Source organism: Nannospalax galili, unplaced genomic scaffold, assembly GCF_000622305.1.
Source record: "Nannospalax galili isolate Female #2095 unplaced genomic scaffold, S.galili_v1.0 scaffold1811, whole genome shotgun sequence".
In the NCBI taxonomy this organism is placed as follows: Eukaryota; Metazoa; Chordata; class Mammalia; order Rodentia; family Spalacidae; genus Nannospalax; species Nannospalax galili.
In genome coordinates this window covers 175,436-202,822 of record NW_008329641.1, presented here as the reverse complement: position 1 = coordinate 202,822, position 27,387 = coordinate 175,436, and the positions used below count along the sequence as shown (strand labels likewise).

The 27,387-nt window shown below is 36.3% G+C and overlaps 1 protein-coding gene across 4 annotated transcripts in view; it reads right to left on the bottom strand.

The window, feature by feature from the left end:
• Positions 1–27,387, bottom strand: part of Pou2f1 (POU class 2 homeobox 1) — a 183,957-nt gene that overhangs the window by 78,244 nt on the left and 78,326 nt on the right. For 2 of the 4 annotated variants that reach the window (XM_029567149.1, XM_029567154.1), the window contains one exon: positions 15,652–15,717. The exons of 1 other annotated variant lie outside the window; for it this stretch is intronic. In XM_029567149.1, the coding sequence (XP_029423009.1) occupies positions 15,652–15,717 (66 nt within the window). Of the gene's footprint in view, positions 1–15,651; positions 15,718–18,812; positions 18,918–27,387 lie in introns of those variants that run through there. One more of the 4 variants, XM_008840341.2, reaches the window with a different exon arrangement.

Sequence of the window (27,387 nt, the reverse complement as noted above, 5' to 3'; positions counted from 1 at the left end):
TTTAATTTTATTCATCATTTTTATTTTATGGGTATGAGTATATTGCCTGCATGTGTGTAAGTGTACCTGTGTTGTGCAATGCCCATGGAGGTCAGAAGAAGGCGTTGGAGTCCCCTGGAACTGGAGTCACAGGTGGTTATCTGCCATGTGGGTGCTGGGAATAAAACCTGGGTCCTCTGTAAGAGCAGTCAGTGCTCTTAACTGCTAAGCCATATCTCCAGCCCTCTGATTTTTTAATGTAGGCACTTAGAGCTATAGACTTTCCTCTTAGGACTGCTTTTAAAGTGTCCCAGAGGTTTTGTTGTGGTGTATTATCCTTTTCATTTAAGTCCAGGAATAGTTTTATTTTTTCCTTAATTTTTCCTTTGACCCACTCATCATTCAGGAGTGAGCTGCTTAATCTCCATAAGTTCCTGTAGTGATTAGAGCTTCTTCTGGTGTTGATTTTAAGCTTTACTGCACTGTGGTCTGATAGAATACATGGAATTATTTCATTTTTTTTTTTTTTTTTGTATTTGTTGAGGTTTGTCTTGTGCCCCAGAAGGTGATCTGTTTTTTAAGAAAATTCCATGGGGTGCTGAATAGAAAGTTTATTCTTTGGTGCTTGGGGTGGAATATTTGGTGTATGTCTGTTAGGTTCATTTGGTGTATGGTATCACTTAATTCTGATGTCTCTGTTTATTCTTTGTCCAGTTGATTTGTATAATGGAGAGACTGGGGTACTGAAGTCTCCTATTACTGAGTTGGAGTTAATCTGTGACTTAAAGTCCTGTAGTATTGTTTCTCTGAATTTGGGTGCACCTGAGTTTGATGCATATTATGTTCATGATTGTAATCTCTTCTTCGTTAATTGTTCCTTTGATCAGAATGAAGTGATCTTCTTTATCTCTTCTGATTAGTTTTAGTTTCAAGTTAATTTTATCATATAATAGAATTGCAACCCCTGGTTGTTTCTTAGCGTCATTTGCTTGGAATATTCTTTTCCATCCTTTCACCTTAAGGTAGTACCTGTCCTTGAAGGTGAGATGGGTTTCATGCAAACAAAAAAGGATGGATTTTCTTTCTTAATCCATTCACTTAGTCTGTGTCTTTTGACTGGAAAATTCAGTTCATTGATATTTAAAGTGCATTGGTTGCTGTAATTTTGTGTTTCTACAATTATATCTTCATTTAGTTTCTTTTTATTGTCCCTGGGGAATAGTTGTTCCTTTTTACATTCTTTGCATTGCTTCAAGTACTCTTTTGAAAGGCTGGTTTTGTGGACATGTATTCTTTCAGCCTATTTGTGTCATGGAAGATTTTTCTTTCCCATTTGTGTCATGGAAGATTTTTCTTTCCCCTTCAACTATAATAGACATTTTTGTTGGGTAAAGTATTCTAGGTTGGCATCTATGGTCATTTAGAACTGGGAATGTTTTGGTCCAAGCTCTTCTGACTTTCACAGTTCTCATTGATAAACTGGCTGTAATTCTGATGGGTTTTCCTTCATAAGTGAGTTGCTGTTTTTCTTTTGCAACTTTCAGTATTATCTCTTTGTTCTGTACATTTAGTGTTTTTACTATGATATCCCGTGGGGAGTTTCTTTTCTGGTTCTATTTGGTGCTTTATGTGTTTTTTGTATTTGTATGGGGATGTCTTTCCTTAATTTTGGGAATCTCTTCTATAATCTGGTCAATACTGTTAACCTGAAATTCTTCTCCTCCTCCTATGTCTATGATGCATAGATTTAGTCTTTTCATGGTGTTGCACATCTCCTGCATATTCCATTCCTGGTTTTTTTTTTTTTTGTAATTTTCATAATCTTTGCTTGAGCAGTCCAACTCTTCAACTTTATCTTCTAGTGTTGATATTCTACTTTCCATTTCATTCATTCTATCAGTAAGCCTTTTTCCTGTTGTTTCAAGTAGGCTTATTGAGTTTTTCACTTCCTTCTTCACTTAGGCCTGAGTTTTCTTCAATATTCTATTTCTTTTGTGAATTCAGTCAGAAATTTATCTTCTTTAAGTTCTTTGTGTATTCTTTAAATTTGCTGAATTCCTTGATCATGTTTATGATTTTTTTTGTTGTTGTTGTCTTTTTGAGACAGGGTCTCCTTGTAGCCCCAGTTGTCTTGGAACTCACTACGTAGACCAGGCTGACGTGACCTCACAAAGATCCACCTGCCTCTGCCTCCCGAGTGCTGGGATTTAAAGGCGTGCACCACCACACCCAGACTTATGATTCTTTTAAATTCTGTGTCCCTGGGTTATCTCTAGGGGGTTCTCCTTGTAGAACTCTTCTATAGGACTGGTTTACTTTGGTGGCAGAACTGTCTTGGTTTTTCATATTATTTTTCCATTGTGATTTTGGCATGAAATTCAATCCTTCCTTTGTTGGTTGAAGTCTGCTTCTGTTTGTATTAGACTGGTATGCCTTGGTTGTTTTCTACTGGGTATGTAAAGCTGGGTGATCTAGGTTTCAAGTTCTCTCAGATTTTATATTGGAGGGAACTGATGACCTCATATCAGCTACTCAGGAGCTCCCACAGAAGCCTAAGTCTGGCTCCAGTCAAGTACACTCAGGCTTCCTTCTAAGGTCTGGACCCCTGCTGGTGGGCACTCACAGCACAATTTGGGAAATTCGCTAAGGGGAGGCCTGATTTAGGCACTCTCAGGCAGTCTGCTAAGGTCTCAACCACTACTATAGGGCAGAGAGGTCTAGCCTTGGTGAAATGGGAGGGGCCTCATGTGGTCCCAATGCAGGGTGTTGGGCACAGCACAATTTGGGGAAGCTCACCACCATGCAAAGAATGGATCCAGGATTTTTCAGGTGATCTGCTAAGGTCTCAGCCCCTAGTGTAGGGCAGAGAGGTCTAGCCCTGACAAAGTGGGAGGGGGCCTCATTTGATCCCGATTAGGAGGTTGGGCATGGTCAGTTTGGGGATGCTCACCACGTGGAAGAGGCTGAATCCAGGCACTCCCAGGCTGTCTGCAAAGGTCCTGAATCTGACATCTTATATCCAAAGCTATCTATTAAGAATGGTGCTGGGTGTTGTGGCGCATGCCTTTAATCCCAGCACTCGGGAGGCAGAGGCAGGCGGATCTCTGTGAGTTCCAGGCCAGCCTGGTCTAAATAGTGAGTTCCAGGCCAGCTGGGGCTACAGGGAGACCCTGCCTCAAAAATACCAAAAAAAAAAAAAAAAAGGATACTGGGGCTGGATAGGTGGCTCAGTGGTTAGAGCACTGGCTGCTCTTACAGAGGACCCGGTTCCCAGCATTCACATGGTAGCTAACAACTGTCTGTAATTCCAGTTCCAGAGGATCTGACACCCTCTTCTGGCCTTTATGAGCATTGCAAGCACATAGTGCATTTATATACATGCAGGCAAAACACTCATACACAAAAATTGGAACCAAAAAAAAAAAAAGAATGAGTGCAGAGAAAAGCAGGTTGAAGACAAACAGGCAATTGCCATAGTAGATATGAAGACAAACAGCCAGAGAAGGGGAAATTAGAGATTAGGGAGGAAAAAATCTTTAACACTAATGTCTCAAGAACCAAGGAAAGAACTACAAAGATGGGGTAGATCAATCTATCAAATACTACAGGAAATGATCAATGCACCGAGAAACAAATTATCCAAAGAAAATAGAAGAGAGTAATAAAAGACCAATATTAATGCAATCATAAAAACGACACATAAAAGAAAGATATCAGCTTAATTCTTTCAAAGAAATCAAAAAACTTAGAAATTTCTGGTAAGATGAAGCAAGAAAATGGTATGCAACAAGTAAACAACTTAAGGATAGCAGAAGAGGCACAATCAAAAACTGCTGTGGGGCCCGGGAGATGGTTCAGTGGGAAAGCACCCACTCTGTGTGCCTGATGATCTGAGTTTGGATCCCCAGAACCCACGAGTAAAAACCAGACATAGTAGCATGTGTCTGTAATCCCTGTACTTCTACAGGAAGATGGGAGGTGGAGACAGGAGAATTCTGGGAGACCCTGTCTCAAAGTGGGAGGGTAAAGACCATACCTGAAGTTGTCTTCTTCCTCTCTGTCTCTTTCTGTCTCTCTGTCTCCCCCTCTGTCTCTATCTCTATCTCCCTCCCCCCTTCCTCCCTTCCTCCCTCTCCTTCCCTCTCAAATGGATTTCACAAACTACATCACATAAAAAAACGAATTCAAATATAGGTAACTCTGCAGAAAACAGAATTTATTAAGACCGACTCAACAGAAACAGACTACCCAGAGTCCCACATTTGTTTTCTTTTGTTCTGTTTTGTTTTGGCCTGGAACTTGTTATGTAGAAGACCAAGGTGGTCAATCTGTCTGCTTCTGTCTCCCAAGTGCTTGGATTAAAGGTATGCCCCACCATACATGGCTTCTAGATTATTATTATTATTTTTGGAGTCCCATAATATTTAGACACTGAACGAGCAGGCAAAATCTCCTTCAAAGAGAATATAATGCCCAATTTTACCAAAGATTAAAAGAACAAATAATTTCAATCTTTTACAAATTTTTCCAGAAAATGGTTAACAATAAAACATGCAACACTTCCTACTTCATTTAATGATGTCAGCATAACCTGGATACTTACAAAGATAAGTATGAAAAAGGGAAGAAATAATACTAGCCATTTTCATTCATAAACATAGGCAGTCACTTTCGGAAAACACGAACAGCAAAACAGGAAAGAAAAGATTTGGGAATATGCAATGAAGAATGTGACAGAATAAATCAGAGGTTGAGTCCAAAGACAGAACCAATTACAGAGCACAGGCCCAGCTGAAAGACATTTGGCTTTTTATCAAGTTTAAGAATTGGAGAGTTCTCATCTGGTAAAAAGTTCTTTTTTGTCCTTCAGAGCAGCAGTAGGGCTCAAATCCGCAAAAGCTTCCAGCCTGTATCAACAGATCACACTACTATGCTCTGCACTGGTTTCAGGCATTTAAGTATCATTCTATGATTTCTGTGGTTCAACTGTCACTTTTCTTCTTGTTTCCCACCTCTTGAATCCAGAAGCAGTAAATCTAAATCTCTTTACTACAAAAATCAGTTTGTATGTCTCCAACATTTGTTGAACAAGAGGAAAAAATAAAACATCTGATATGCACAAACAAGACAAACCTCAAATTTATTTATGCTCAGTCCAATAGAGACTCCAAGGCTAGGTGTGGATGATTTCATTTATATAACATTTTAGAAAAAGGAAAAATTGAAAGGGACCATTAAGAAAAGAACTGAATAATCTCCCTGTTTTGTAAGTAAGGGAAAAAACAGAAACACTTCCATTATGTATAGTAATGAAGCTCATCCTATTTTACATGTTTCTCTTTTCCTATTGCTTCGTGCAGCCATCCGGTTTTCTTTATGTGTTTCTTTCATTCACTGCTGGGCAATCACTTTTCCTTAGTTCCTTCCTTTCTTTGCCAGCATTTCCTTTTGATTTCTTCCTCCTTATTATACTTTTAGTAGATTTTGACTATATCTTATGTTTCCTTTGTTTGGTACTACTTGCTTCTTTAAAAAAAAATCTGTTACATTTATATTTTTATTCCTCTTCTTACATTTATGTACTTTTGTTTGTGAACTTTCTTATTACTGGGAAATACTTTTTCTCTTTTTGTCTTTTCTGAGCTCTTGCTTTTCCTTCTCTTGTGCACAGCATTCTTCTCCACTCCTCTTCCTCCTGTTTTCCGTATTTAACCTTGATTCCACTCTATTTTTGCCTTTCCCTTCCTTTTACATTCACTTACTATTTCCACATTTATCCTAAATAAATTTTAGTAGATTCCAAATTAATTTTCCATTATCTGGTTTATGGTCACTGGTGACTTATTAATGGGCTATAAGTGATTTTAAGTATATTGCTGTATTTTGTACAGTTTGATGTTGTTGCTATTCTAACAATTTATTTTCCCTTCACTAACTGATCCTGAGAATTGATCCCACAAGAATAGGCTGCTCAATAAGATCTCCTAATAAAACCAGAGGAGAAATCCAAACCAACAGATGTGTCCCATAACACAGAGACACTAAACCTACGAAAAACAAGGTGGCATGAGTCCTCTAAAAGACTAAAACTTGGGTTAATGAATTCAAATACACTGATATAGGTGAAATTTCAAAGATTCACTAGTAAAAATGATCAATGATTTCAAGGAGAGTATACACAAGTATATTCATTCAATCCAGTCTCAAAAGAAGAAAAAAGATCAGGGATGGAGGACAAGACTGATCAAATACTATATTTAGATATCAGTAAGGAAAAATTATACAAATAGGGCCACAACATCCAAGAACTCTATACTATCAAGAGACCAAACCTAGAGGGAGGAGCTGATTTAAAAACCAAAGGTAGAGAATCTCATCAATGCAGAAAATTTCTCAAATCTAAGAAATGGGCAGTTAAATGCAAGAGGTATTTATAACTTGAAAGTAGAGAAGACCAGAGAAAAATCTTTCCACAACATCAGAGTCAAGATGTCTAAAATACAAAGCAAAGAAACAGTATTAAAAATTAAGGGGTTGAGTGTGGTGGCGCATGGCTTTAATCCCAGCACTCGGGAGGCAGCTACAGGTAGTTCTCTGTGAGATCAAGGCCAGCCTGGTCTAAACAGTGAGTTGCAGGCTAGCTGGGGCTACAGGGAGACCCTGTCTTAAAAAACAAATAAAACAAAAATTAAAACACCAATTTAACAAAGGCAAACATATCAAAACATCAGATAGCTTGTCAGCAACCTAAAAGCCAGGGAATGATGTATTTTATACCCTGAAAGCAAATAACTGTCAGTCAAGACTGCTCTATGGAGCAAAGCTATCCTTTGAAATGGACAGAGATATAAAAGGACATTTCAGGACAAGCACAAACCATGGCAGTTCAGGACAGCCAAATAAGCACTGTAGAAGATGTCTGAAGGGATATCATGTATAGAGAGGGAAGGAAGACACTTCCAATCATGAGAACACAGGAAAAAATAAATTTTATGGGACAAAGATGGACAAAGGATAGGTAGAAAGGAATTCATCAGGCCCAATCCAATAAACCAGCAAACCCCTACTACTAACAGGGGAGAAAGAAAAGAATAAATAAATAAAAAACAAAATAAATCAATAAGAAATCCAACTAAACAGAAAAACTGACAATAAAATTAGTAAACATCTCTTAGTATTAACCTTAACTATAAATGGCCTCAACTTACCAGCAAAGAGACTGGCTGACTGGCTTAAAAAACTGGGATTCCATGAGGCAGAGGCAGGTGGGTCTGTGTGAATCCAGGCCAGCTGTAGCTACAGGGAGACCCTGTCTCAAACAAACAAACAAACAAACAACCCCAACAATAAATAAACAAGCAACAACAACAAAACAACCACCACCAAACAAAACAAAACAAAAACTGGATTCAACTATTTGTTAGCTGAAGAAAAACATACTTTACTGGTACAGATATCCACAGATTGAGTTATAGGACAGAAGTCACTTTAGCAAGCAAACAGAAGACAAAACCAAGCCTGGAAGAGCTGCTTTGATATCTGATAAAAGTATACTCAACCCAAAATTTGTCAAAAGAGACAAAGACCACTACTGGCTAATAAAAGGAATAATCCATTAAGATAAGAATCCATAGTTATTATATCTTTAAAAATTTTTTATTTTGTGTATGAGTGTATTGTCTATGTGAACGTAAGTGCAACATGTTGTACAATGCCCATAGAGGTCAAAAGGGGGCGTCAGATCCCCTGGAACTGGAGTTATGGATGATTGTTAGCTGCCATGTGGGTTCTGGGAGTCGAACCTGGGTCCTCTGCAAGAACAGCTGGTACTCTTAATTGCTGAGCCATCTCTAGCCCCTAATTATTATAGCTTAACAATTATAAATATATTTGTGCCAGGCGTGGTGGCGCATGCCTTTAAAAAGCCCAGCACTCAGGAGGCAGAAATACCCGGATCATTGTGAATTCAAGGCCAGCCTGGTCTACACAGTGGGTTCAGGTCAGCTGGGACTACAGGGAGACCCTGTCTCAAAAAGACCAAAAAAAAAAAAAATCTCTATCTATCTATCTATCTATCTATCTATCTATCTATCTATCATCTGCATAGAATTTTGGAGCTCCTAGCTTTATAAAACAAACACCAGAGGGTATAAATAGTTTGGCAGGCCCTGATACAACAAATATGCATAACTTTAATACCCAATTCTCATCTTTAGAGAAGTGATCCAACTAAAAATCAATGAAGAAACTTCAGAATTAAACTATACCATAAATTAAACAGGCTTAAAAGATAATGTACAGAATATTCCATCCAACAGAAACGGCAATACACCTTCTCAGTAGTAGCCCATGAAGCCTCTAAAACAGACCAAATTTTAGATCACAAATCAAGTCTTAAATAACTGTAAAAACTTCTTATCTCTTACATGATCACACTATAATAAAATGAGCAATCAACAGCAAGAGAAACTACAGAAATTACATAAGTATTGTAAACCAAACGATAAACTCTCTTCTTTCAGTTTGTTTTTGAGACAAGGACTCATGCAGCTCAGGTTGGTCTCACACTTGCTACATAGCTGAGGATGATCATGAACTCCTGATCCTTAGCCTGTAGTTCTGAAGTATTTTGGATTATAGGCATTAGCCATGATGTCCACCTATGAGCAATATACCCTTGAGTGAGCAGTGGGTCATTGAAGAAATCGGGAGTGGGGGGGATTTAAAAATTCTAGAATCAAAAGTGAAAGCAGATCTTAACCAGACAGAACCTTTGGAATATAGCTAAGGCAAGTCTAAGAAGAAAGTTCACAGCTGTGAGTACTATTAAAAGGGCCAGAAAGATGGCTCAGCAGGAAAAGGTGCTTGCCAGCAAGCCTGAAAACATCCCTGGGACCTAAATGGTGAAAAGAGAGAACAGACTTATGCAAAATTGTTCTTTGACTTCCACACATGTACCACACGCATGCACAAACGCACCACATGCACGCACATGCACACATATAAATAAAATGTAGTAAAAAATAATAAAGATCTAGGAAGAAATTAATGAAATGGAAACAATATATAAAATTAATCAAACAAAAAAACTGACAAACCTTTAGCCAAACTAACAAAAAGAGAGAACTTGAATTAATAAAATCAGAGATGACACAGATTCCATTGAAATCCAGAGGATCACTGGAGAATAGTTTGAAAATTTATATTTCCAAACACTGGAAATTTACAAGAAATGGGTAAATTTCTAGATACATATATGATCTGGTGTAATCTGGTTGTATCTGCTTTAATCTTGTTGGCTTTGGTTGACCCTGGTTTAATTTGGTATAATTTGTTGGCTCTGGCTGTATCTGGAGTATTCTGGTTGTACCTGCCTTTGTCTTGTTGGATTTGGTTGAATCTGGTCTCATCTGGTTTGCTCTAGTAAAATCTCTGCTGAGTCTGCTATATTTTGATTTAATCAAGTTGAATTGGCTTTGTCTGGTTTAATCTAGTTGAATCTAGGCTAGTCTGGTTTAATCCAGTTGAATCTTATTTGGTCTGATCTGGTTTAATTTGGCTGATTCTGGTTTTGATCTGGTTTGTTTTGTTGTAATCAGGTTAGATATGGTTGTGTCTGATATACTGTGGTTTGATCTGGTTTGGTCTGGTCTGGATTAATTTGGTTTGTTCTGCTCAACACTGACTGACAGAAGTTTGTGATGATGGCAATGTTCTATGTATGCACTACCCAATACGGTAGCCAGTAACTATACATGGCTAAATAAGCACTTAAGGAACTAATTTCTTAATTTTAAGTAACTTAAATTTAAAGACTTAGTTGCTGCTACTGGCCATCCTGATAGAAGGACAAACATTCTCTTTATCTGCCATTATTTCAGGGAGAAGGGCTCTTTGTGTGATCCTCTTTTTGACTTCTTCTATTCTCTTCCTGGTATGAGCTCCCTGTTCAGGACTCTCACACATGCTCTGTAAGCAAACAAGGCTTACCTCAAGAACTCACTGATATCTTTAATGCTCACACCATTCCCTGCAAGTACTATGAGACACTTTGAATGTAAAAAATTTCAGAACTGAAATACATTACCTTGTTGTCTCCTTCTCTCTTAGACAATCTCTACTCGGAGAATGGTACATCTGTCCCAGCACCACACCAAACAGAGGTATTCATTTTAGACTATTCTTTCTTTCTTTCTTTCTTTCTTATTCTACTCCCTCCCAACTTCCTTTCTTCCTCCTCCCAATAGCTCATTAAATTTGATTCCCTGTTTCTACCATCACTGCTCTAGGCCAGGATGCTATATAATGGATCTAATTGAAAGAATGATAGAGTCTAGGTTTTTGCTTTAAGCAAGATATTAAAGTATAACATGGTTAGAAATTTCTTTTATATCAAAATTCTTTTATTCCTGTTGGGAAAAATTGTGACAAAATAACATGATATGAAACTAAGCTGCCCTGTGAGGACAAAGGAGAAAATTATAGACAATTCCTGATAAATTGTGCCTAGAGCAGCTTTTTAGAAACAAATTTTCTTATTAGTATTCCACATTTCTATCAATAATAAAAGGGATACTACTTTTAAAATTCTAAGTTTGTTACTAGGTTATCTCTTATTATAAGGATGACTTGTTTTCTTAATAAAAAAGTATAATGACAATTCAATGCCACTATTCTTTCAGGTTTAGTCATTACAGCTCCTTTGCCCCTCCCACACTTAAAAAAGAATCTTCGGTAGACCATAGGTAGGACCAAGGCAAGTTTCTCAATACGTAGTGGTCAGAATCTCTTATGAACAATCTTCTAAGTGACATCTACCAAATCAAGCACTACAGGAAGGTCTACTTTTCTCCCACAGGTGTTTGATGCCTAATTCTAGACCACATGCTTAACTCCCAAGGCTGAGAACACTTCAGCCACTTTCATTAACCCATGGAATTACCCACTATTTAAAACTTCACTATGAAAGCACTCCAGGAAATACTAGTATTGAAGTTTCTACTTTCAGACTTGTAGCAGCATCCCTGCTAATGCAGAATGTAGTCTATACAGTAAAATATATAGTAAACATAACCATAAAACAAATAAGATTAGAAATATCCAATACATAGAAAGTTCAAAGGAAACACAGTTCAGAACTGAAACCTGTAAATGCACTAACTTTAGTGTGTTGAGATTTTCATCTGGCAATGTTTCTAAACCGTAGGCTGAAGGCATCTAGCTCTTAAATTACTATGAAGAACAGCAATTATATCCACTACTGTCTTGATCTTTCAGTATCTTTTTTCTTTAATGTTGCAGAAAATGATGTCTGCTAATCCTTCTTTCGTTTTTTTTGTTTTGAGTCTTTTTGAGACAAGGGTCTCCCTATAGCCCCAGCTGGCCTGGATTCGCTATGTAGATTAGGCTGGTCCCAGTTTCACAGAGATCTGCCTGCCTCTGCCTCCTGAGTGCTGGGACTAAAGGTGTGTGCCACCATACTTGGCTTTTGGTTATCCTTCTTTATCAACATAATTTTCTGTTACCAGTTACAGCACTTGTAAATATCACAGAGAGAAGAAATCACTTGTTATCAGGAACTTTTCATAATATTTTTTGGACTGCTGCTTCATAAATGTACACTGATTTGCATTGATAAACCTCTTTGGCTTTTACGTTTGCCATAAAGACCTTAATATTGTCATATGCAAAGTCATGTGACTAAAAAGAATGAAGCAAAAAAGGATGAGTCAAGGGACTAGGGAGATGACTCAGTAGGTAAAGGTGCAAGTTCAAGGACGTGAGTTTGAATCCCCCAGCATCCATGTACAATCAAAGCCAGGTATGACTATGCATGCCTGTAAACCCAACACTGAGTGGTAGAGACAGGTGGCTCTGAAGGGTTCTCTGGCTAGCCAGTCTAGCCCAATGGCAAGCTTCCAGTTCAATGAGAGACTTTTCTCAAGGCAGTAAGGTAGAGAGCCCACAAAGGAAGATATCTAATGCTTTGCTCTGGCCTTTGTATACACACTCACATGTATACACCAAACATATACATGCACAAGACAGGATAGGGGAGTTTTGGATCGATCATAATTCAAATAAAAAAGATAGTTAATTGGCTACAAATTCAATGAACATATGAGCCTACTGCCTTAAAAAAGTTTTAATATTTCAAATCAAATATTATCCAAATAATTAAGTTTATATTAAAATTTTTATTTAAATATCTATTTTTAAAACCTTCATTGGTTATAAAAATAATTCTAGTAAGCCACTGGTAATGGCTACATTAAGGTTTAAAAAACTGGACTACTGTAATTCTGAGGATGACTAAATCATATACCAAATATTTCTAAAGCAATCAGAGATACTCAGTACACCTCTCTTCCTCCCTGTTTTAGCTTTTATTGCTTCTTTATGCTGAATGTGCACTGTCAATCACCTTCATGTTTAAATGCTACCCACTCTTCAATGGACAGTGTAATCTCTATTTTCTGTCCCTTCTAACTACAAAAATTTCTCCCCTACATTGAATTCTCATGGATCACATATATATGTTTTAATTTAAAGATTTTTTTGAGAATTTCATGAATACTACATTTATATCATTTCTTCCCTGTCTCCCTCCCTCTTCCAACTCCACCACAGTATCCTGACCCTTTCTTTAATTATTATTGTTGTATATATACACACACACATGTGTATATATAGATAAACAACCTACAGAGTCCTTTAGTGTTGCTTGTATGTGCATGTGTTTAGGGTTGATCACTCGAAATTGTATGAACAATTAAGGGAGCTCATTCCTAGAGAAAACTGATTCTTCCTGTGTTGGCAGTCATTATTAATTGTCTATTGGATCTTCATCTAGAGGTATAATCTTGTGGAATTTTTCCTGTTCATGTTGGCATTATGTAAGTATTTCTAGGCAATCATATCACTGAGATTTTATGGGTGCATATACCCTGTCATATCAGGAAAACACTATCTAGCAACAGGCATCCTGGTTCTTTGGCTCTTACAATCTTTCTATATCATCTTCCATGATGTTCCCACAGCCTTAGGTATAGGGGCTGCATTTTTAGATGTATCAGTTGGGGCTAGATTATCTGTTTGTGTGTGTGTGTGTGCACACGCACGCACATGCACTGGTGCCACAGTGCATGTGGAGGTGATTTACCAAGACAGTGTCTGTTGCAGTAGACAAACAGGAAGTGAGCTTCACAGGGTGGCTGATCATCTCATATTTGAAATAGTTGCTGTATTAACAGTACCTTTTAGAGAAAAGCAACTAGCAATTTTCTCTCTTTGTAGAGAACAAGAATATTAACTACTACTGCTGATGATGGAGAAGTAAAGTCTAGGAAAACACCTGTTCTTGGCCCCCAAATCATGGTTTTGAAAGCATTAAATGATAACTATCTAAGAAAATTCTCAGCTCTACGATAAGGAGTCTCAAGAAATTCACAAAACTTTCAGTAAGTTCTCTAGATAGAATTTGTCTTACATAGCTCTGTAAATGATTTTAGGTTTGAACACTATGGTGGTTTGAATAAGAATGTTCCCCCATAGGCTCCAAGTATTTGTACATTTTGTTCCCAGTGGTGGCGTTGCTTTGAGAAGTTTTAGGATATGTGACACTGCTGGAGGAAGTATGTCACTAGGGGTGGGCTTTGTGAGTTTTTAAGCTTTGCCAGATTTCCAGTTGCTCTCTGATTCCTGTGCCTTCTTGAAGATCATTCAGCTTTCTGTTCTGGCTACCTCTGCTGCCATTATAGACTCTTACCCTTTTGGAACTGTAAGCCAAATAAATTCTTTCTTATGTTGCCTTGGTCATGGTGTCTAATCACAGCAACAAAAGTAACTAATACAAACATTTACAAAATGTTGCTAAATTTTCAACTTTATTATAGTGCATGAGAAAAACCTATGTAGGGTGCTAACTTAAACTTGCCTTTATTTCCTTGTTGGTTGTGTGTTTTAATTTCCTAGACCTTGAAGTAATATGTAACTTGTCATAAGAATTTCAATTGGAATCAGGTAATATGCACAGTGCATATTTAAAACATGATTTAAAACATGACAAGGGTTTTGTTAAAATATTGCAGCACTCAATAAATGGTTCTTACTGAAACTATGGTATAAATATAGAGATTCCCAAAGGGTCAGACGTAGTGAATATTTTCAGTGTTCTCTAATCATTCTGTGAATTTCTTTCTTTCCCTGAGAGAAGTATGTCTCTTCTTGGAAGCTGTTCTTTAGGCATGGGTGCTCTGCTCACTCTCCCCTTACCTTTTCACAGAATTGACTACCTAGTTTCTCTAGTTTTCCTACCCCTTTAACAATGGCCAAAGTACCTATTGTTTCAGCACAGGTACCAGTGTAATAAGATAAAAGAAGAGAGGCCCCAACAGGGAATAGAAACAGGAAGGAGGCTGGTTGGTAACTCCAAAAGAAAACGCTACCCTTCTTTGCCTCAGGGAAGACACACTATGGCAGACTATTTGGTTAGGCTCAATAACAGAAGCAGGAACATGTTAACTATGACAAACCTGACAAACCTGAGGGGGAACACCTCAGCTCAGTTTCCCATCAAGAGGTACCTACATTTTAGAAATTAAGAGTTTAAGAAGCAACTCCAAATATATAGGACATTTTATAATGAGAGACAAGGTTCAACTCATTCCTCAACTACAAACAAAAAGGTTCTATAAACAGTACAGGTGAAAAAGAGTTTCAAGAGTGAGTGTCATACTTACCATCTCCCATAGTTAGGCATATTTTTAAAAGATAATCAGAGAGGGAACCCTTTCTGTAAGTAAAAAAACCTGGTTTACTTAACAATGCTTTCTGTGAATCCTCGCTCATAATTCCCTTAATATTTTTTAGTATTTTGATTTATGCTTCCAATAGAAACTGGGGAAACCCTTGTACCATCTCTGGCAGATGAAGAAATATATTGTCAAATGTCTTCTGAGTAACTGACTGGTGAGTATGGGCTGAGGAGACAAACTGTACTTTTTATAGTTTTACCTTTCTCTCAGGGGGCTTCAGTTTTCTCATTTATATGATAATTAATTTTCTCTTGATAAAAGGTTTAATCAAGTGCAAATTTTTAAAAAGCGAAATAAAAATGTAATAGAAGTGTGTTATCTCTTTGCTGACATTAACATAATTTATATCAAATGTGGGCTGACAACATTTACTATAACATCTAAGAGAAACTTTTAACAGAATGATTCCCTGTGTAGCTGCCATGATGCTTTAACATTTCATATATTTTCTTGTTCAATACCCATAATAATCTATGAAATATCCTCATTATATAACTGAATAAATTAAGTCCCCAAAAGACTGGGGAAATTGCCTAAAGTCACACAGCTATTAAATGGCAAATTCATAATTCAGACCCAGGACTATCTGTCCTAAAGGACTATTTCCAAAACTACTTTGTAGTTTCTCTGATAGATGGAATCAGAAAGATGAAGCAATCTGCAGAAGAATGAATATTAAATAAACATAATTCCAGTTCCTACAAGTACTAAATCATATTTCACAAGTCAATATACAAATTACTCTGTATTTGCCAAATGTGTTCAAGTTAAGAGGAAAGTCTCTTCTTTCAGTTGGTAAGATCTAATTAAAAAGCTGGATCCAAAAAAAAAAGCTGGATCAGAGAAATTGTCTTACCTGTGCTGCCATCTCCACTCTCCATAGATGGTTTATTGTTTTCTGACGGATTGTTCATTCTTGAGTCTGCAATAAGCCAACAAGATGTTTAAAAAACTAAGAATAAAGATGAAGGTAAGGAGGCAAAACTGTAGCAAAGGAAAGGGTTAGTTAGTGTTCTAGTCATACAGTTCAAGAAGACCATGCATACGTGTCAGGCTAAAACATTACAAATGGAATAAAAAGTTATCTGAAAGAAATTCAGGATCTCCTGAACCTTAAAGATATCCACAAAAAATTAGCTTCCTAAAGAATTTTAAGATTCTGCTAAGAGAGAACTCTAAGCCGTGGGAGAAAAAAAGAAAGAAAGAAAAAAAAAAAAGAGTCTGCTATACTAAAAAAATAAAATTCTTTGTAACACAAAATATGTTTACAAAACAAAACAAAACAAAATCCTAAGAAGTAGGAAGCATCTCAAAAAGCAAGAAATATTACTTCCAAATGAATCTTTTTTCTAAAAGCAAAGATATTCATTAATCACAACTAAAACAAATCCACTGTTAATAAACAGATGAACAGAAAACCTGAACATGTTCAAACTAAGAGTCCAGATGAGAATATTCAAATACATAACTCACAAAAAAGCATAAAATATTATACCAAAAGGCCTAACAGATATCTCGAGTAGTTTCAAAATTGAATCACAGCCACACCCACATAAAAACTATACTACCTTGATATTCCAAACAAATCTGCTAATTTGGGTTTACTTCTTTTAGAGAAATCAGTTATAGATTCCATAGTAAAAGGTTTTTGTCACTCTGTTATCAGCAATCTCAGAAAATATGCAAGAAAGGAGACAAAAACAACTCTGTTCTACTTCTTCAAAAGGGAAAACAGAATAGACATAAGTAAACATTTTTACATTTACTTCAAACTTTAATAAGTTCTGCCTTTTCTAAGAATCATTTAACCAAGTTATTAGTAAAGAACAAATAGACTACATTGCATTTGGCTTTTTTTTTTACAACTGCAGGAAATGTCTGAGAAGTCAGAACAATCATTATGAGTCCCAACCACATTGCCCATAGTTTCACTGCCCACATGTACAAAGGATGAGGAAGACAATCAGAAGCCCTTCTTTCATAAATTTTGTTTCTAACCTGGAAACTGGTACAAACAATTTTTCTAAAATAGTAAATTTTTATAACTGATACATGTCTTATTGATTTAGGCAGTTCAAACATGTCTTTGGGCTTATTCAAAGGGTTAAAATTTGTATGTTTGTGGTCATAAATGATGTAGTTCTACAACTTCCTTCCCCCACAGCCCAGAGAAACTTAAATACCATCTGAAAGCACACCAAGGTGTGAAAGGAACAGGTGTACAACTTAGTGAAAATTAGCTTTCTGAACGACTTAACTAAAATCTCACAAAACTTGAATAGAAAATAACATTAAGTATACATGCTTAATACTTTCTTTATAATGTATTTTAAAGGAAAGAAGAAAAAACACTCAGTTAACATTAAAAAAGAATGAACAGTTTTCTCATGCACATCACAGTAACCAAGAAGTTTAATTCTTAACAAGTCTTAAGTCTGACCCGCATAATTTATAGCCTAATTTCCACATCAATTAAAAATTATGTCACAGGTATTCTACATGAATTTTCTAAGGATCTTTTACTGAACTGTCAAGAACTTCAAAAGCATTTAACAAAATTACTTCAAACACAAAACAATAATAAATTTCTGATTACACAGATGGTAAGACTTTCAATGGTACTTACTGTCAATTGAAAGTAATAGGCATAATTTCTACCTCCAAAATAATGGTAAAATACTTCAAAAATGCATTTTCCTGTCAATTGAAAGTAATGGGCATAATCTCTACCTCTAAAATAATGGTAAAAATACTTCAAAAATGCATTTTCCTTTCATTTCTTGAATTCCCAACTTGGTAAATGTAAAAGAGAAAATACAAGTAAATTCTTCGTTGACATTTACAGTTTTATTGAGTAATAGAAAAAAACATAGGCCTATGCCACTGAACTGACCACATATTGAGTCTGATTTGCAGTCTAGAAGTCACTGTTAAGGTTGATTCCTGACATCAATTTGTTGTTTATGACATGTATCCTTAGATAATAGGCTTTACTCTGAGCTACAAATCCTACTGTTGAGTTTAGACCATGCTTTCTGTAAAAGAATTCAGACATTTCCAGAAGTATCAATTTACTTTATCACTAACAACTGCCTCAATTTCAAGCACAAAAAATTACACACAAGAAAAAGTCATTTACAAAACTTTTAAGCTTAAGAAATCTAACTCTTGGAGTTAATATTATGTGACTTTCCTAGTGACTATAGTAACCTAAAACGGTTTCAATAATTCTGTATATAAACAGTAAAAATTCCTCACAAAATATGGCTACCATGACATGTCATACAGCTAAACCAAAGAACTTTAATCTATTTTAAGTCTTAGGCGCTCAAGATGGTTTATATATTCAAGGACATCTTTCTTTCCAAAAGGCTTCCTGTTCTGTAGGAAACACTATAAACAAGCTTTTTAATACTTAAAACTGTAGTTTTCTAAAGAACGTAGCTGATTTTAAGAAATCAAAATGAATAATCTTACACCAAGTTTGAAGATGGCTAATAACTTCTAAAATCTGGATATTGATCAATAGTATAGCAACCACTATAACTACCCTATGTATTAATAGTAATGAGATGGATTCTGTACCATGACACCATCTTATTTTTCACTGAGCATTTCAGTTTTGTATGAGACATTCTTATTAGATATGCAAACCATTTTATTAGTATGTACATATTATCTAAATATTGTGCATATTTTGTTTCTGATTTTAAATGTTTACATAACGTACTCTCCATAGAAATCTCCAAAAAGCAAAAATGTCTTCCATGCAAGCCAAATTCTAAACCCGCAGTATTTACTGAAAATACCCTCTGAACTAGAAGAGCTAGTCCTAAAGAGGGACCTACAGCAAACTCAAGCATGCTTGTGCTTTGCAAATGCTTTCCTCCTTCCCTGCTCAAGCCCTCCCCTCCCCCATGTTGCTTGCATATGTGATTAAGCATTTATGCATAGTCAATCCCACACATGCTATTTCCATATTAAAGCTTCTAAGAAAAGAACTGTGCTGGTACCCACCTAGAACATAGTCACTGCAGTCCAGCATTGCTGTGAAATCTTCAAGAGATGCACACAATCCAAAGCAAGAAGGAACAGGTAGTGTTTGAGGTGGGGGAAAGAAGGTACTATTTCTAACAAATCTGTACTACGTTCTTAGAGAAGAGAACGAGGGTGGAGGGAGTGAAAAGTGGATTACAGAAGAAGCAAAATACAACTTCAGTTACACCATAGCAATCTTCAACTGAATAAGGAAACTTCAGTTGCTCAGAGGAGTTTTAGTCTCTCCTACCAGCTAGGACTGACATTGTCAAGGCAACTGAAGCATGAAAAGTTCCCCTTTTTGTAATAAAATAGAAACAAAGATTGCAGCTGGCAGTTTCCATAATGAAGCTTAATCAGTATGCGCGTGATTAGGGCCTTATGCAAATCTCTCCTCGTTAGCACAGCAGCCAGCACTTTGAAGTCCAGGAACAATTCATTTACAGAATACACTGAAAGCACTCCCCGCATAATTTAAATGGATGCATAAATATTTATCAGCCTATTTGCATATTAATTGGCAGTGCATGAAGGGAAAAATTATCTCCTGAGTGCCAGCATAATAATTAGGAGGATAAAATGAGATTTCTTCCAATGGCCTAGCTTCTTGGACCTAACTTAAGATAGTACCAGGGGAGAAGGGAGGAACAGGAGACAGAGTTCTGTTAAAATGCCACTGAAATGACACATACAAATTAGAAACAACTCTACAGACTTAAGCACCTTTAATCTTATTCCTGCTGGCAACAATGACTTCAGTAATAAGAGGATTTGCAAAAACCTTTCTACACAATCCAAATAATCCCAAGGAAACAATTAGCAAGGTAGAAGCAGAACACAGGCTTGTCAAGATGGTGCTAGTCTACTGATAGGGAATTTTCTAGCTATTAACACACACTGTCAGGAGAAAGTCCCACTTAAACACCACAACAGCATACATGCAGAAGCAGGGCAGGGTGTACAAAAGCATCTTTGAGAGCACAAATATTCATTATATATGAATCTTTTTATACTACCAAATTAACAGAGCAGATTAGCTGATTGCTGCCTATTACGTAACATGCTCCCATCAAAATTAGACTCAAGTAGGAAGACAGTTTGTTATTTAAGAAAATACATCATTCCCAGATGGGCCATGTAACTGCAGAATAAGTATTTTCAAGTATTACCACTTAATGGAACTCTTTGTGTGTCTTTCTGTACATGCATCCTTATTAAACAACACGTTTATTCAATTTGAAATTAATTTACAAAGTAAACATCAAAACTTTCAGATAGCACAGCATGGCAAGATTATAAATTAATAATAAAGAATTCAAGAAATTTATAAAAAACACAACGAAGTAGGGATTATTAAATTCTTAAGAATAAGGAAACCGAGGCACAGAAAAGTAAGCATTTTTTACTCAGTGATGTGTTAATAATTTGGAGTAAGGATTTAAAACCAGATTTTGATGACAATGAAATCTGAGCTCTTGGGTATTACCATGCATTAAGGATGAGTCATACATTCAAGGAACTGGGGATGGGGAGGATGATTAAAGCAGCAGACTAAAATGGACGGTTTTCAGTTTTGAGGAAGGATACCAATAATTCGTGGTAAAGACTATGTTTAAAATTGTATATACAAAGAATGCAATGGATAGAAGTAAAGCTCTGAAGGGCATTCTCCCATTAATAAACTGCTTTTATTTATTCCTTGTCTCCAAGCATGCTAGCTGTCTGATTTTTAAAGTACAGATGTAATAAAGGCATATAAAATAAATATATGTAAAATGTGTATGTAAAAGATCAAGGTGTTTCTGGCAGCCTTGTCCAGTGTTGTATCATGTCACTTGATTGAAGCCTAAGTTAACACCCAACGTGATCACTGCACTGTGCATGCCGACAGACTACCCAGTGCCAACCAGTGCTGCCTGAAAACACCTCGGCTCACTTTCAAGACAGTATTTTTACTGTACTTACAAAGCTTTCTGTCTTATAGAAACATGATCTAATTGTAGAAAACAAACTTCAATATTTTCCTACAGTCATTATCAGCATATATCAAATTACTGTACTGTTACAGACCATATTGTCCTAAGAATGTTTGATTTTTAAGACGTCTGTGGGGCCTGGTAACCTGAATTTCATTTAAAAAGTTAAATGAATTTTGGCTTGAGATTCAGATGTTATTTCTAACAATATCTAAAATGGCCCTAAACATACGTTTGCCATTTCATACTATGTACTGTGTGAAATGGCATTCTCTGTGCTAATGATTATACAATAAAAATATCAACACTGAAAATTGCTGAAGGTGCTCTATGTTCTTGAGTACCAATTATTCAGTCAAGATTTAATTCTCTATATAAAAATAAATGAGCAGATTCATATTATCAGTATACAAATTTGCTTTCATCTTTGAAGTGGTAAAATATACATATACCAAAGATATTTGATTTGCATACCTATTTTATGTTATCTACATATCACAGGGTCGCCTAAAAATTTCTCAGGCACAAAGGGGTCATTGAGTAGAAAAAGTTTCTGACACTCTAGTCTAGAGCAGGGACTGGATTAAGAAGAGACCTCTTGGGCCAGGAAAGACACCAAGTCACCTGATAAACACAGTACATCTTCTGAAAGCATCAATTTTTATAGAACAATAAATTCATATCATTTTGTATTAAAGTATACAAAAATATTATATAGACCAGAATGCCTAATCCAAACGAGTTTTTAAGGTACAATGTGTTGAACTGTACAAGTTCTGCTTAGTGGGAAAAGATGAGAAAAAATGGTGATTGTGACTAGAATATAGTAAATGTTAATAAATGCTTCCTCCCCTCCTCTTCTACATTTACAAAACTTCTACATTTACAAAACTGTTTGCTCTTATTATACAACATCTTTGCAACTTGCAATCTGCCCTTTTGCATGCTATATAGTAACACTTTTAAGATACATTTTCTTTGCTAATTTGGTCTTTCATACACCAAGTAGAGAAGACCTAGAACTACAGTCAAACAAGTACTGTTTGATGCACTTTGGTTGTGATTACCGTATGCATTAGGCCAAGACAGCCCAAAAGGTACCTCCATATAGCAGGGAGGCTGCAGCTCACCAACTCACATATCTACTATCTAGGGTTGGGCCCTATTCCCTTCTACTACAAAGCTCACCAGGCAGACTGTGCTACAGTGATAACTACTGAAGTGGTCACTACTGAAGTGGACATCCTTGGAACTCCAGAGGACAAATTTAAATACTAAAAGGATGTCTAGGCTTCTACAAATAGACTGGACCACAGAATGAGAAGCGACATTTTCCCCTTGTACTTGCATTGATCAATTATACCATAAATGAAGAAAATGTCAGATAATTTTTCCCACAAAATCAATGTTGACACCATTGTGTTTTCTGCCTGAACTAACGACAAAGAATCATTTAGGTTAAAACTAATCTGAAAAAGAAAACCTTTAAAAGCTCTTAAAGACTTTACTCGAATTTCAAGAATTAATTCAATCAAAATTGCTTTCTTTTAACACTGAGTCAGGGACTTGATTGGTGGCAAATAGATTCCTTTGGAGAAGAGGCCAATAAATACTTCAATAATTAACTGTTTTTTAGATGAACTGTACTACAAATGGGAGACAAGGATATAGGATTCATAGAAAGGACAAGGAACAGTGTTGTATAATAGTACAATACTAAATGGAGTTGAAAAGGGCAAAGTTCAAATTATACATTTCAAAATTATGCCTGTTGTGGTTTGAACAGGCAATGTCCCTTATAGGCTCATGCGTTTGAACACTTGGTCCCTGGCTGGTGGTGCTGTTTGGGGCAGCTATGGAACAGGAGGTGAAGCCTTGATGGAGAAAATCTATCACTGAGAGAGACTTTGAGGTTTTATAGCCTGTCTTCACTTCTTGGTCTCTCTCTCTCTGCATCCTGTGTGCAGATAAAATGTGACCACTCTGCTTCCTGATGACTGGGTGGCCCCACACTCTGCTGCCATGCCCAGCATGCCTGCCTTAACATGATGGACTGTGTCTCCTCTGGAACTGTCAACCAATTAAGTTGCTTTTATCATGGTATTTTCATCACACCAACAAAAGAAACTAATGTAATACCTAATATCTGATCCTTTTTTTTCGTAAAAGGAGGAATTTTCTTTTATGATCCAAAATTTATATCTAGCATTATTTATGTAAAATAACTTTATACTCATAAGCAAAGTTTTAGGCTAGTTTAGGAATCATTAGAAATTAAGAGCAATAACAACTAAATTACAAATCATGTGTTATGAATGGAGGTTACCGTGTACCCTACCTGGTTATGTTGCAGTCAATAACTGAGAACTTCCACAAACATGAAGCTAATGCATTGTGAAATTAAAAATAAGTATGGATAGAGGAATCAAAGTAACCAAAGGTAGGGTCAATTTAACATTTGCCATAAAACAATGACCTGTCCCTCATTCAGTCCAAAGCAAGGCAGGTATCTGAACTTATATAAGAAGTGAGTGTAATCAGGAAATTGATTACATACAGTAAGATTAATTTTAAAAGGAAACAAGGAAAACATGACCTAAGTTTATCACTGCTAGATAAGAGAATTTAAACCTTGAAAACAAAAACAACAAAAAGACCTAACATGCATTCTAAAATATGGAATTGAAATTAGAGGTTTTGATATGAATTCATGAGTTTAAATATATGTAAAGACAAATACAGCTTTAAGTAAATAGATGCAGTATACATGTGCGTATTCTATTTGCTAGGAGCTAGGAGCAGCAAGGCACCTGTACAGTGAGCACATGTGTCATCCAGAAATGGTTTTTACATGTCACTCTCACAACCAGAGATGCTCAAAGACATGATATATAGATAAGCTCAGTGGTAGAGCGCTTGTCTTACATATACAAAGCTCTGGATTCAATCTGCAGCACTAAGAACAAAAAAAATATGTGGAAAGATACAGAAGCCAGCAAAAAGGATTTCTCATCAAATTTAATAGTAATGAATGAAATATAACTATTATTCATAAGAATTTGAGTCCTTGGTAACATAAATAAAATAGGGAGAAGACAAAGTTTTACCTTACAGACTATCAAATAATAGAAAAATAATAAAATTAGAAAATAGACACTTGAAAACCATCATAGTAACAGTCAGAAAACAGGGGCTGGAGAGATGGCTTAGCAGTTAAGAACACTGACTGTTCTTGCAGAAGACCTGGGTTTGAATCCCAGCACCCACATGGCAGCTAACAACTGTCTGTAACTCCACTTCCAGGGGCTCCAACAGTCTCTTCTTTTCTCTGCAGGCATTGCATGACACAGGTGCACTTACCTACATGCAGGCAATACACACATACACATGAAAAAAATAATAACAAATAAAATATTTTAAAAAAGAGAAAAACGACAGGTGCTGAACGTACTAGGCAAAATTTTGATAGTAAAAACTTAGTTTCCTTGCAAAGTATTTAGTAGAAGTATAACTTTACAGTGGAGAACACTGGCAAACATTGACTTAGTTAACATATCACACAAGGAACAAATGAAAAACGTGCACCATCTGAAAGGATGCAGCAAAAAATAGCATTGCTTCTCACAGTCCTTCCACACATTCATGAGTTGAATCCAAGCACGAGAACCATCAGACAAATAAATCCAAATTAAAAGATATCCTATGAAATGTGTTCCCAGGTGTTATGTATGCTCTTGAAAATCAAGGAAAGACTAAATATCTATTCCAGACTGATGAACAGTAAAGAGATCTGACAACTAAACATAGAATGCATGACCCTGAATTAAATTATTTTGCTTAAAAGGACATTTAGAGGGCAAGTGTTGGTAAAAGTGTAATAGGGCACAGAGTTACCTGACAACAGTGGCATTACTAGTAGTTTCCTGAGTTGTGTTTAAGTAGTGTCTAGACAGAAGAAAATTTTTATTTAGGAGTGATGAAGAGTGAAGTCAGCCACTAACCTCAAAAGGTTCAGAAACAAGTGATATGTCCCTGTTCATTCAACTTTTCTGTTAAATATGAAATTATTTTAAAATAAAAAGGAATTAACAAGAAAAGGAAAGGGGTCAACAAACTCATACAGTGATTTTTAAAAAAAAATCCTAGTATAACTTTATTTCCAGACTCTCAGAAATCCCTAATCACAGAAAAGATGTGTATGCTGACATGACATTTCTTAGAGAATCATGAAGTATACAAATAACATACTGTCAGAGTGTACTTACAATAATTTAAACAGTATTCTGGCAGGCATTTCAGGATCTTCTGGAAAAAAAGTTCACATTTTCAACCTCTGCAATTTTATTTATGGAAGTTCATATTTAAGTGCAGATCTAGGCACTGAGCCTTTAACTTTCCACAGTTTGTGTCATCATTTATTATCTAAAGAAAGATTTTGGTTTGAACACTATTATAACTCAAATTCTATTATAATTTTGGAAACTCAGTTAACTTCAAACAAAATCTCTACAGACAATATTAGAAAATAAATTGTAAATGTGGTATTTTAGACATGTCACATTATTTTAGAAATACTAACTAGTGGCACTACGATGTGGTATGTCGAACGTCCTACTTAGGAAATCCTAAACTTGAAAAGCTCAGACCTTCTTTGATTAATGCATCTCTCAACTCTCAGCAGAGAAGCTTCCTTATGCAGCAGATGGTGATTAACACAGAGAACCACAACTAGCCAATGTGGAGAGAATAAGAGGCTGCAGAGTGCTCATCCCTGAATAGGACTCCTATACCAAAGTTCAGAGATCATTGCAGAAGAGTGGGAGAAAAGATGGTAAGAGCCAGAGGAGGCAGATGACTACAAGGAAACAGTTTTCCAAACAGCTGGTCGGTTATGCATATGAACTCACAGCAATGATGGCGGCCTGCACAAGTCTTATATAAGCTCAAGCCAGATAAAATCCCAGTACAGACATGGGGAAGTGGGTCAAAAAAAACCCAATACTACCTGAGGAACTACTGGAAACAGACGGCTGCTGGGAAGGGGAGATTCAGTCTTGTTTAAAAGTAAGACTCGGTAGGTTGACCAGGCTCCAGTGGATGCATCCATACTGAATGGCATTTGGGGAAACAGCACTCTATAGGCCTTAATATAGTGGTAGAGAGCTTGCCTAGAATGCATGAATCCAGACAGAAAGAAAGAGAGAGACAGAAAGGAGGGGAGGGGAGGGGAAGATTTGGACAAAGAGACATGACAGAAGGAAGAGACCTGGAACAGTTTCTTCCTCACAGTCCTCAGAAGAAGCTAACCCTATTAGCACCATATATTGGACTTACAGCCTCCAGAACTGTGAGGCAATAAATGTCTGTTGTTTAAAACATTTATTTTGCAGTATCTGTTACAGTATTCCCTAGGAAATTAACACAACTTCTGTTTTGATTTTGAGTGTGTGTGTCTGTGTGTGTGTGTGTGTGTGTCTGTGTGTGTGTGTGCACATGCATGCTTGGTGCCCTTGTGTGTTTGAGACAGGGTCTCCTTGTAGCCCCAGCTAGCCCGGAACTCCCTATGTAGACCAGGCTGGTCTAGATCTCACAGAGATCTGCCCACCTTTGTCTACTGAGTGCTGGGACTAAAGGCCTGTGCCATCACACCTGGCTCTAATACAACTTCTGAACTTTTAAATTTCCTCATTTGAAAATGTGGTACATTGTCTCCTAAGATTGTTCTAAAATTAAATGGTGTTTTTTTGAAGACAATTAGGGATTATGAAAAATAACTTGCATAATAATCCCCTGAAAAGTAGTTAATAAATACTATTCTCAAGATTCTTCTCCCAGTACAAGAAAAACAGGTAAGTGGATACTCTTGAATATTTCTGTCTTTTAAATGGGCTTTAATCCATAAGACAGAAAGTCAAATTTATTGTACATAAGAGAGTGTTAATATTATTAAAACTATTTAAACATATTTGAAGAATAAGGTGATTTTTTTTTTCTTTTCCTTGTACATTAATCTGGAAATAATGTTCTTTTCTGAAGACTTACAATTTAAAGAAAAATACAGATGCCTGTCTAACTAGGTAGGCACTATTATATGTCAATTCCAAAAAGATAAGTTTCAGAGTATTAGAAACTATTGACAATATTTGGAGTTGCCAAAAGCAAATGAAGAATGTAAGCTGACCATCTAAACAAAAGCACCAAATATTTACATTTATGCTCTCATCTTCTTCTCTATTTCCTCTACTCCTAAACTTCTTATGTATATTGAAAATGCCATTGGTTAATAGGCACAACAACATTCTCAAGAATTTGCATGAAAGTTTCAAAGGAATATACTATTCAGTGAATAGTTGCTAACAGTGTTGTTAATATACAAACATTTTATGAAAAACACATGAAACTACATGCCTTCCTAGTCTCATATTTATTAAAATTCGTGATGTATTTATTTTTATTTTATGTGCATGAGTGTTTTGCATACATGTATGTAAGTGCACCTATGTCTGCAATCCCTGTGGAGGCCAAAAGAGGGTCTCTGGTTCCCTAGAACTGAAGTTATAGATAGTTGTTAGTCACCA